The sequence below is a fragment of the Chamaea fasciata genome, unplaced genomic scaffold, assembly GCF_029207755.1.
Source record: "Chamaea fasciata isolate MVZ Bird 193981 ecotype frontalis unplaced genomic scaffold, bChaFas1.0.hap1 SCAF_31, whole genome shotgun sequence".
NCBI classification, from domain to species: domain Eukaryota; kingdom Metazoa; phylum Chordata; class Aves; order Passeriformes; family Sylviidae; genus Chamaea; species Chamaea fasciata.
Genome location: NW_027094116.1, coordinates 1,642,763 through 1,654,262, shown reverse-complemented (window position 1 = coordinate 1,654,262; position 11,500 = coordinate 1,642,763). Strand labels below are relative to the sequence as shown.

At 60.8% G+C, this 11,500-nt stretch overlaps 2 protein-coding genes across 2 annotated transcripts; both read right to left on the bottom strand.

Annotated features, from left to right (window-relative positions):
* Positions 1-323: 323 nt before the first annotated feature.
* Positions 324-6,156, bottom strand: SEMA4A (semaphorin 4A). Its single transcript, XM_066206765.1, has 14 exons — positions 5,975-6,156; positions 4,838-4,998; positions 4,658-4,720; positions 4,478-4,576; positions 3,870-3,978; positions 3,642-3,758; positions 3,413-3,543; positions 2,998-3,167; positions 2,771-2,921; positions 2,341-2,530; positions 2,137-2,252; positions 1,877-2,040; positions 1,692-1,804; positions 324-1,601 (listed from the first exon to the last, which is right to left on the bottom strand). Exons 1-14 carry the CDS (start codon positions 6,108-6,110, stop codon positions 979-981), a joined length of 2,343 nt encoding a protein of 780 aa, XP_066062862.1. The 5' UTR covers positions 6,111-6,156; the 3' UTR covers positions 324-978.
* Positions 6,157-6,542: 386 nt separating this feature from the next.
* Positions 6,543-7,247, bottom strand: LOC136302925 (uncharacterized). The gene is given in 6 exon segments (XM_066206505.1): positions 6,543-6,556; positions 6,643-6,790; positions 6,793-6,840; positions 6,843-7,034; positions 7,036-7,209; positions 7,212-7,247. Coding segments are annotated over 6 exon segments (612 nt in total).
* Positions 7,248-11,500: the final 4,253 nt, after the last annotated feature.

The following is an 11,500-nucleotide window of genomic DNA, read 5'->3' as shown; positions in this document are numbered from 1 at the left end:
TTCCGGCTCTTAAAGGGCCAGCGGCCGCCAGCGGAGCCGGGTGGGTTCTGTGTGCCACGTGCTGGACGGGCCGGGGCGCGGCGGGGAAAACAGCACGGATGTGCCCACAGAAAAGGAGTGATGGGCAGCTGTGAGAGAGTTGAGCCCCACTCTCCCCGTCCCTCACTGCGTGCACACACCTGGTGCATGCTGCACCGGAATGAGTGTCCCTACACGCCCACGCGTGTGCCCACGTGTTCCCCTGGCCCAGGCCTTGCACACCCCCACGCACGTTGCCCAAAAGCCCCCCGGGGCTGCTCCATGGACTCAGCAATGTGAGGCACTGAGTTTTCCTTTTTTAATAAAAAAGAAAAGAGCAGAAAAAACTTACAGCTGGTTTGACTTTAAAAAGGCGGATCAAAGACATTGGAAATGGTGTGGGGGCTGGGAGGGATAGCTAGGGAGAAGTGGGGAGCTGGGCCACCCTGGGGACCCAAGGGTTGGGATCATACAGCGTTGAGGGGCGGGTGGCAGTGCAGGGTCAGTGCCCACGGGGTTGACTTTACGGAGCCCATTGAACACAGCTTAGCCCATGTTGAGGTTTTTATGGGACCTGGGGTTTTTTTCCTGGGGTAATAGCGGTATCAGCATTCACCATTTCCAGCCAGCCCCACCCCCATGTCCTTGTCCCACGGCCACATTTCTCCTCTGTGCCACATCCTTTGCCTGTCCCCACGACCTTCTTTTGCCCTCCACTCTCGCCCCATCCCACCCTCTTGCCCCATCCCACCCCTGCTGCTCCCAGGGCCCAGTTTACCCCCTCCCCCAGAATGTGAACCTTAGGTTAAAACAGATGTATTAAATTAAAAAAAAAAAAAACAAAACAAACAAACAAACAAAAAAAACCCCAAAAACGAAACAGCCAAACAAAAACTCTTTCACATTCACACCCCTGCCCATATCCCCCCTCCCCAGGGTCTCCCTGACCCACTGGCAGTGTCACGCTGTGTCCCCTGCTGGCACGTGGAGTCGGTTGTTGTCAACGTCGATGTCCCCATCAAGCTGGAGGCAGCAAGCCTGGGATCCTTCATCCTCCTCCTCCTCCTCGGTGGCAGCTCCAGGTGCTGGGGGCTCTCTGGTGCCCCCATTGAGGGGCACCTTCTCTCGGTGGCGGGATGGGGGGCTGTGGGGTGTGCTGCAGCCCCTCACCTTGCTCCGAGCTTTGAGCTGGTCACGGTAGGCCATGAGGGCCAGGCAGGCAGCCACGGTCAGCGTCACCGCCAGCAGCACTGTCACCGTGACAAACTGCGGCCAGTATGACCGAGGGGTGCCAGGGCCTGAGGACCCCCAGGCCAACTCCTCCTCATCCAACCCATCCCCCAAGGCCTCCCCGCCAGAGTCCCTGAGCTGGTAGTGAGCCACGGTCCAGGTGTAGCCGTTCTCTGTGGCCTGGCACTTGTAGGTGCCGGCCATTCCCTGCTGCATGATGACCACCAGCGTGTGGTCAGGCAGCAGCACCGTGTGCCTCTGGGCACTCCTGGGCTGCTGCCAGCTATAGGTGGCCAGTGCAGAGTGGCGGGGGCATGGCAGCTGGACCACGGTGTTCTGCTGGGGGCTGAGCCCTGTGGGTGCAAAGAACAGGGTGATGTGGTGCACTCCATGTGCCTCATCCAACCCCATGTGCCCCACCCTGTTGTGCGCCCGTACTCAACCCTGTATGGTGGGATCCTCTGGTGGCCCCCAGGACCGGGGCATGGCTGCACTCCTCCCACGGTGGCATGTGGTGACCGGGCTCCCTGTCTCAACGTCCTGCAGCCACGCACTCCTGCAGCCAGAGAGCGGGGTCAGCATCCCAACGACCTCCACACCCCCTTCCCATTCTTGTCCCACTGCTCACGCATCCTCGGTGGCGAAGTGGGCAGGTCGGCAGGAGCCCATGGGGCTGTGCCAGGCGCAGTAAGGGTCCCGTGCCAGCACGCACTCGGCACAGCTCCGGTACAGGCTGCAGTTGGCCAGAGGGATCTGCAGGACGCCTCTGGAGTAGCCCACATAGAGAATGCCCTGGGGAGGGAGAGGCGCAGGGCTGAGCCTCCCCCCAGCCTCCGGTGCCGGGGTTGGATGGCTGTTGGGTGGTGTGGGCGATCACATCTGCCCTACCTTCCCTGGGGCCAGCAGCAGGTTCTTCACCGGCTCTGGCACTGCAAAGAGCTGGATGCTCTCCACAATGTGGGGACCCTCAGGCAGCTCCACTGCCTTGTGCAGGAGGCCCTCAGCTGTGGGGCACAGGGGGCATCACTGAGGATTTGGAGCCAAGGGAAGGGTTGGAGGGGTGACCCCGTGTGCACCCCCATATTAACCCACCTGTGGCCAGGAACATGACACGATACATGATCCCCAAGACACCGCGAGTCTCATGTACTGTGATGCGTGTGTAGGTCACATCCGACTTCACCAGGAGAGGCTGCCCCTGGATGGGTGACACCTTCCCGTCCATCAGGAAATGGTCCTTCATGAAGGTGAGGGCTTTGTCCGAGGAGGGCCCCATGGAGCACTGTGGGGGGAGAAAGGGGTCTGTGCTGGTGTGGGAAACTGAGGCATGGGGAGGGCAGGATGTGCTGCATCACCGCCCTGCCCTGTGCCAGCATCAGTGGGATGCAGAGGGACCCTTCTTCTTTCTCATCTTGCTTGCAAGTGCAAGCACACAGGGCAAACTGGGATAGACAGACCCCATCTCCTGGGGACCAACATCGTCCCCTGGAAAGTCCAGTCCCCCTGAGTGGGCAGCACTCACGCTGCCAGGCCGAGGACTCATGTCGGGGCCACTGTAGACGGTCCAGCGGGAGCTCTCCTTGTTCAGCTCCTTGTACTTGCCCTCAAAGACCTTCTCCAGATCCTCCTGGCTGTAGGCACAGACGGCAGTGCTGCCTGCCCTGCCTGCCTGCCTGCAGAGAGGGAAAGCCAGGTGAGCAGTGGCAGGGCACAGGCCCCCGGACTTCCTCCACACCCCTGGGCGCTCACCACTGCGAGCTGAAGATGGCATAGAAGTGAGTGCGGCCGTCGTGGCGTAGCAGGGCAAAGGCGTGGCGGATGACATTGAAGGGGAAGTGGCCAGCCTCGGAGCACACCAGCTGCGCCTTCAGGAAAGTTGTCCACTTCTTCTGCAGCACCTTGTCCCCCCCTACATCGCTCTGCAGGAGCCGGAGGGTGCTCATTACCAAGGTGACAAGACCCGGTTACTCCCTTTGTCCCCTGTCATTGTCCCACATCATGGTGTCGTCATCCCAAGTCATTGTCCCATATCATTGATGCCGATCACAGTACAACTGTCGTCCCCATTATGGTCTCCTGTCACTGTCCCACATGGTCATCATCCTCCATCACTGTACCCCCGTTGTAGCCCACCATCGCTCCCTGCTGTCACCCCTGCACACACCTTGCAGACACGGGCCACACGTGGCACCAGGAGCCGCTCAAAGAAGTCGAACTCATCCGCTGTCTCCTCGAAGAAGAAGTAGACCTTGTTGTCCCCAGGAATGCTGAAGGAGGCCACGAAGGAGGCATCGGCTACAGGCACAGCCAGGGCAGGTGGGTGAGGAGCTGGAGCCAGGGCAGGCTGCAGGCAGCTCCCCAGGAATCCTCCCCAGGACCTTCCCTCTGCTCACCTGAGAGCCAGCGGAGGAAGGCGTCTGTCTTGAGCAGGGTGCGAGTGCCCAGTGAGCGGGAGATGATGGGCTCATTGCCCTGGAAGTTGTTCATGGTGCCGGCGTAGAGCTCTCCGTCTGCCCAGGAACAGAGTAGGGGGTGAGCTGCAGTGAGGACCCCCCACCCTCACCCTCCACTCTATCCCAGGGATGGGTGCCCATCCGTGAGGCCACTGGCCCCATACTCACCCACCAGCAGGGCCGTGTGGGTGTGCTGGGGGTCAAAGGGGCACTGGCCCTTCCCATCCAGAAAGAGTTGTCCTCTGCCACTGGACACCAGTGTGAAGTTTTCCAGGTGCTGTGGATAAGGGGAGAAAAATCAGCCAAAGAAGTGAAAACACCCCCAAATGTGTAAGGAATGGCTGTGGAATACCTTGCAGACATGAGGTGTCTTCAAGGTGGGTGCAGGGATGATGACAGGGGGTGATGACAGAAGATGCTGGGGGTACCCAACTCCTATCACTTTCCCTCATTTTCATTTTGGGGAGTGGCAGTCCCTACCATGTGCCCAGAACAGAGGAAACTGAGGTGGCGACAGACCCTTGAGTCACCTGAGGGGACCCAAAACTGGGGTTTCCCTGCCAGAGGAAGAGTTGCTGGCAGCTGAGTGGGAATCACCAAGGGCTCCTTTAGCAGATGGGACACAAAGATGTCCCTTGTGGAGGACAGGCAGCACCCCCATCCTGGGAACACCCCATGATGCAATTCACTTCTGGGACTGTATTTTGTGGGTCCTCGCAGCAACACTACAACCTGCCCAGAGACCTGCTGCACCCTATCCTGGGGAGGACACTTACAATGTAGGTGCATGTGGGGCTGAAGGCGTAGGTCCCACAGACGTAGAGATGGGTCTGGTTCAGGGCCACCAGGACTCGGATGAAGTTGAAGCACTCGGTCTGAGAGGGAAAGAGCAGAGATGGGTGCTGAGCACCCCAGTGGCTTTGTGGGACCCGTGAGCCCCCACAGGGCCATCTCACCTCTTGGCTCTTCTTCTTAAAAGCACATTCGGAGGTTTTCTCGGCTGTGGGTCCCCACATTAACTGCAAAGGGAATGAAGATGTTCCTGGGCTGTTGAGCCCAGCTCCATGGGGAAACTGAAACACAGCAGAGGCATCCCCCCACCCCCCCCCAACTCCCCAGAAGTGGTGGCTGCTCACCGAGGCTTTGGCATGGATGCTGCCAGGGGTGCCAAGACTGAGGGCCAGCACCCAGTCACGTGCCCCCACGTACAGCTCCTCCTTGCTCTCATCCAGGAGGAAGATGTCGTAATGGGAGACGTTGTCCTGGCTGAAGTGGGTGAGGGTCCGCCGGGGGTCCCCTGGCAGGAGCAAAGGGGATGATGGGGGCCAAGGGGTCACACACACACACACCATCGTCATTCGCTGTGGATGTGGCAGCAGTTGCCACTGCGGCTCACATTACATTTCACACAGGGTGCAGTTCTTCCCCTTCAGCTCCCACATCACCATCACCCTTTCACCCTCCAGGTTCCCACCTCCCCCTGTCCCCTTCAGGTCCTACTGCAAGAGCTGAACGTCCCCAAGCTGCAGACCCCCAGAAATGGGGTGCATTTTTCCCCCAAGCTGTGCCTGTGATGCTTTGGCGCCGTGGCCAAGGGCAGTGCTCCGTTTGGGGGATGCACTGCCCCAGGGTGCCACCCTGGAGGGATTACAAGCCCCCGAGGTGCCAGACTAGGGGGTCACCAGCCTCCAGGGTGCCTTTGGGCACAGCCAGGGACTGCAGATTCTTTTTCATCCCCACCAGGCTGGGGGATTTTTGCTATTCTGGGCATGGCTGCATGGGGAAACGGAAGTGACAGTGCAGTCAGGGCTGGAATGGAACGACCCTGCCATGGGGCACAAACCCTCTTGCAGCCCCATTGCCACATCACAGTTCCCCGAGCTCCTGCTTTGCCACCTGCCTTTCACCTGGACGTGCCGTGTCCTGTCCTTTTCCGAGGCAGCTTTTCCTCCCCCCAGAGGGACCCTTAGCAGACCCTGGGTGTCAGGTGGGTGACAAAATCACTGCTGGATCTGGCCCATTGGGTATTGGGGTGCCAAGCAGCCTCATCTGCTCTCATCCCCCACTGCATCACCTGCGGCCATGGGCACTGTCTCCAGCCCCTTGTGAGGGTCAGTGATGGGGCAGGGGGGCTATGATGGGGGGCAACCCAAGGTTCCTGATGCTGGATGCTCAACCCTAGGGATGGACACTCTCCCACGCAGATGTTGTGTGTCCCCCACCCCAGTTGTCCCAGCCCTTCCCGGTGCTCCTGCTCCCAGTGCCATACTCACCACTGGGGAAGGTGACGCGGGGCAGGGACTCTGTGCAGAGCATGGCAGCCGGCACCATCACCCCACAGAGCAGGCGAAGGGCAGCGGGCATGGCGGGGGGCGGCAGGGATGCGCCCCAAGAGGGTCCCACCACCATCCCTGCGGGGAGGGCGAGGGTGAGGGCACACGCTGCTACGCTGCGTGTCGCTTCACCCGGCGGAAACAAGACAGGGGAAGCGGCACCCGGCAGAGAGGGGGGGATGGGGCCCCTCAGCGCCTCGAGCTGCACGTGGCCCCCCCAGTTTGGGCACGAACTTCCTCCTGCTACACCGGCAGTCAGAGATGTCCCCTCGCCCTGCGGGGCTCCTGCACCAAAATCTGGCACAGTTAGAGACCTCCCCTCATCCTCTGGGGCTCCTGCACCGGGAACCCCGGCACAGAGGTGTCCAGATGCTCCTGCCTTTGCCCCAGAGCCTCAGAGCCTGTCCCCATCAGGGATTCCTCTGACTGCTTCTATCAGTTATCAGAGCATCCACAAAATGGGGGGGAGCATACATGGGAACCCCCTTCTTCCAGCTCTTTCTGCAGCTCATACCAGAAGCACTGGGGAAAGAGCCACATCTCAAGAACCTCATGGTCCCCAGGACCCCTCTGCTGATGGCCACCGTGTCCCCAGCGAGCGGCATTACCTCTCTGGCGAGCGAGGACAGAGCTGCTCACCTCCACCCCTGGAGCATGGGCACCAGGCAGGCACCTGAGCCCTGAGGGCTGTGGCCACGAGTCTCCCGTGGGCCCATGCCCTGTATCCAGCTGAAGGGTGGCCGTGCTGCCACGCTCCCAGCCCGGCTCGTGCTGGGCTCACTGCAGCCCGGCCCAGCCCAACCCAACCCTGCGTGGCTCCGCCGGGACTGCGGGAACCTGAAAGTCCTGCTGGAAGAGGACGAGCCTCAGCAGGTTGGGGCAGTGGGCGCCTGCGCCCGCCTTCTCCGCCTCGCACCCCCGCAAGGGCAGCAGCGAAGCCTGGTGGAGGCAGCTGGGATGGGAACCAGGGAGCTCTGCTCCTCCAACTGCTGCCCAGGGGATGATGCGTGGGAGAGAGAGATGCGCTCAGAAGCCTGGGTTTGCTTGCTGGGGAAATCTTTGGGGTGAAGAAAACAAAGGCGTTTTTCCTGTGGATTGTGTGGACCAAGAGTAGGCCTGAGCATCACCCCCAAAACCAGCCCCACGGGGACAAGCATCACCCAGAAAACCCGCCCCCCCAAGGCTGAGCATTGCTCCCCACAAACAGCCCCATGGGGCCGAGCATTGCCCTCACAAAGGTCCTGCAGCTGTTCCAGGAATGTGCCTCCCTGAAGATTCCATTCTTAACCCCAGGCTGCTCTGGAATGGCTGTAGGCAAGAAACCTCCCAAAGCCAAAGCCCTGGAGTTCCTCAACATCACTGCCATACCTGAGGTACGCCAATATCCCTCTGGACAGGGCTGAGGAGCATCCCGCCCTGTTGGGGCCTCCTTACCTGCCTCTCCCGTCCCCACAGCAGCCCACCGGGACATGGAGCCCTGGGAGGGCAGCGCTGTCCTCACCACCTTGCTTGGCTGGGACAGAAGCTCCTTGTGTGCACAGAAAGTAGGTTACTCTGCCCCGGATTTCCCACTTGGCGAAGGGCTGGCTGAGGGACGGGGCCGCACGGAGCCTTGGACCGGCTGCATTGTTCTGCCCTGGGCCAGAGCCACCAAGGCTGCGGAGGGGGAGGAGGGATGGGAAAGGGAGCAGAGGATCCTTGGCGAGGCTGAAGGCTTGACTGGGGCTGTGGTGGGGCTGAGGAAAACAGCCAGAGTGTTCCCCAGTGTGAGCCAGGGCTGACACAGGATGTGAGGTGACAGCAGCCTCGAGGCTGCTCCAGCAGTGTGGGAAGCTGGAATCCCTTCTCAGCCCCGTCTCCTCTTTTTTGGGTCCCCTGGTCACAGTGGTCTGGGGACATAGTAGGGGGATGTAATTTACAGTCTCCTTGTATAGGATTTGGCACATGGGAGTGAGTGCCACCAAGGGTCTCCCAACACTGGGTGGTTTTGTTTCCCCTGGTGCTTTCAGGTTGACCACAGCTGTGGCTTGATGGGTCTTGTGCCTGCTTGGATCTCTTCCTCCTGGAGGATTCCCTCTAAGCCAGGGAATATTGTGCTGTTAATGAGCATGCACACTCCCTGCAAAAAGCACATCACCTGCCACGAGATGGAGGCAGGTGCAGCCATTGCTCTCAGCAAGGTAAACTGTGACAGATGCAGCGCAGGTGTGAAGTTGGTGGCACAGACCTCTCAGCTGCTCAGATATTCCCTGTGCCTCAATTTCCCACAGCAGAGAAGAGTCTGGTCTTTCTCTGCAGATGGACTTCAATCCCCTGCCCATGTCGCATCCCAGGAGCATCCCTGTGGTGTGGGGGATGCAGGAATGCTCCCAACACCCAAGAGGGGCGGGCAGCTCAGCCTGGGGTAAGCTCTTTCAACCCCCCCCTCCCCCGATCCGGAGCAGGGTGTGTGTGTGTGGGGGAGACAGAAGGCTAGGGAGGAGTGGGGGTGTGGACTAAGAACATGGGAAGATGAAGGGGAGGAATTTGGGGGGTGTATGCAAGAGGAAATGGGAGACGATTGCATCGATGGGGGTGTTCCACACAAAGGGTGGGGAGAGCTGGGGGGGTGCAGGTAAGAGAGAGGAGGATGCACAAGAGGGAGTTGCGGGGTGGAGGAGGTGTGGAGGGGATCACAGGAGATAGGGGAATGGGCGCGGGGTTGAGAGGAATGTGAAAGCAGGGAGGGCAGGGGGCTGCCCGGGGGCTGCCGGGGAGTCTCCCCAGGGCCGGGACCTCGGCCTCTTTGTTGCTGGCTGGTAGCATCTGCGCTGGGGGTCCCCCAAGCCCAACCCCGCTATGGCGACTTCCCCCTTCCCTCTCGACCTCCCGCCCACGCGGAGCCTCCCCAGATCCCCTCGGGCCCCCCGGCCGCCCCCGGCCCCGGTCGCGGTGCGGCGGTACCGACCTGCGGCGGGCGGGCGGGAGCAGCATCCCCCGGCCCCGCATCCGGCTCACGTCGCCATGGCTACGGCTGTACCTCGGCAGTCCGCGACCCCCCCGCACCGACAGACCCTGACGGGCGGACACGGGGCTGCGGGCCCCGAGACCCCCCACAGCAGGACACGGACAGGGCCCCGCGTATGGAGGGCAGACACTCCCTCCCCCTACCCGCACACACCACTGACGCCCCCATCCCCAGGAGGTGCAGGGACACTCCTCTGCCCCCCCACATCCAACCCCTCTTCCGACACGTTCCTGTGCCCCTGTAACTACATTGGGGCCCTTCAACCCAGTTTTGCTCTCAGCTTTTGGCAACAAGTCCCTGCCCTCCCATCTCAACATCTCTAGATCCCTTATCCCTGCATCCCATGCCCACACCCCATCCCTGCGCCCCCATACGCACACTCCATCCCTGCGCGCCTATTCGTGTCTCAGCCCTCCCTCTTGACCCATCCCAGATGAGTGCTACTGGCTCTGGCTTCCCATGCTCTGTGGATTTGGGGGGTCCCAGGAGGAGGCTTGGGGTGCAGCCGTGTCCCCAGGCTGCATGCGTGTCCCTTCCACCCAGAATTCACAAATTTTGGTTTATGGCATTTCCTCCCTTGGAATTTCCCTTGCCAGAAAGCCCAGCCTCGCTGGTACTTGCAGACCTCACTTCTCCTGTGGAACTTGTCCCCTTCCCCTTCCCAGTTGTGTGTGAGAGCTTGGTGCCATGAGCCCCAAAACAGGATCCCCGGCCACCACTTCCTCCCCCACCACCTTCTCTGCATGACCTCAGTCTTGCACAACTGCAGCCGAGGCACTGGAGAGGCCAGCCTCTGACCAGCTGGGGTGCAGTATCAGCACCCACAAAAGCCCCAAGCCTGCAGCAGGCCCATTGCCTGCAGTACTTGCTCTGCCAGGGCTGGAGAGCAGAGCCAAGTGCCCCTGCAGTTCCCACAGGGTTCAGGAGGTTGAAGCTTTTTGCAGGAATCTGTAAGGAGCTTGTGCCTAGTGCCCACCAGCACTTGAAGCTTAGCTGGAGCCTGCTGTGGAGACTCCTCCCGCCCCAAGGCTGAGCCGCAGCCTCTCAGCCCTGCCGGGACACCCCCAGGGTGCCCTGTGGGGGTCCTACAACCTGCAGCACCTTGGGGTGCAGCTTCGGGGGGTAGCAGTGGGCACAAGCTCACATCTCAACCCCCCCTTGGGATTAGCAGGGTGGCTTGACCTTAATCTCCCCGGGCATGCAGGGGCCTGGAGGGGCTGGTGTGAGGCTGCCGGGGCCCCCAGCACCCACTCGGCCATGCCCTGGCTGGAAAACCCTGGTGGCTTGCCAGACACGAGTCAGTCCCAGTTCTAGCACACCCCAGTGATTGCTCCAAGGCTTCCTGTGCTAGACCTTCCCCCAAAAAAACTTGTGGTCCTCCACATGTGCCCAAACCCTGGTGCTCCTGCCCACCCAGGGTGCCTCTGAAGAGACCCCAACATTCAGAGCACAAGTGAGCAAGGCCAGGTCATGGCCCTTGCTCTGGGATCCCATTTCCCTCCTGCCAGGCTCTGGGGGATCTGAAGCAGGGCTCACATCCATGGGACAACAGGAGGAGCGGGAGAAACCTGATTTTGAGTCAGTGCTTTGGCTTGAGTGGGAGCTGGAGCTCTTTCACAGGCTCCTTTGCAAAGACCCCATAGGGGTGTGTGAGGTACCTGTTGGCTGTAGCTCCCCCATGGGCTGTGCAAGGTCCCCATGGGCTGCACATGCCTCCATAGGGATGTGAAAGGTCCCAACAGGGTTATGCAAGGTCCACACTGGGGTGTGCAGAGTCCGTGTGGGGGAGTGCATGGGCCCCATGTGGCTCTGGAAGGAACCACAATGTCTGTATTGTACTTACAGAGCTCTGCAATGTCCCTGGGGGCTGTGCAGAGACCCCATGAGTCTCCAGCTAAACCTTTCCCCAGAGTGACCCAGCCCAGGAGTGCCAGGACCCTGGGGCCCTGTGGGGGATGTGGGGAGGATCCAGGGCATTATTTCCCTGTTGCATTTCCCCATGGCAGTTCCCATGTCCCCTGATCTGTCTCCTCCCAAGAACATGTCCAGGCAGCAGCATGAGGTGCCAGAAGCATGGTTGGTTTCCCCCCATCATTCCAGAACCTGCTATTTTGGGCAGAACCTCATGACTTTTGGGGGCTGGCAGTGGCAGGCCTGGAGTAGGGTTAAATCCCCATGAAAGGGGACAGGCTGAAGCATTGCGGGGGTAGCTGCCCCAGCGTTGTGGCATGGGTATCCCTGAGCTGGCAGAAATGGGAGGCAAACAGGGCACAGAGAGGGGGCCAGTGTGTCCCCTCTCATGCTGTGAGCACCTCCCTCTACCCCTCTCCTGGGAGGGGAGATGGCACCTTGCTGGTCTCCACAGGCTCACTTGAAGCTGGGAGGTGGCGGCAATGCCCTAGACCCCCTGGCACCCCCTGTCCTTCTGAACCTCAGCCCTGCTGCACCCGACGTGGCCC

Excerpts from the sequence above, each read along its gene's own strand:
- SEMA4A (XM_066206765.1), bottom strand. The coding sequence starts at position 6,110 with ATGGTGGTGGGACCCTCTTGGGGCGCATCCCTGCCGCCCCCCGCCATG. Across the intron at positions 4,999-5,974 it reads CCGCGTCACCTTCCCCAGTG|GGGACCCCCGGCGGACCCTC; the intron begins GTGAGTATGGCA and ends TGCTCCTGCCAG. Across the intron at positions 2,041-2,136 it reads TGCTGCTGGCCCCAGGGAAG|GGCATTCTCTATGTGGGCTA; the intron begins GTAGGGCAGATG and ends CTCCCTCCCCAG.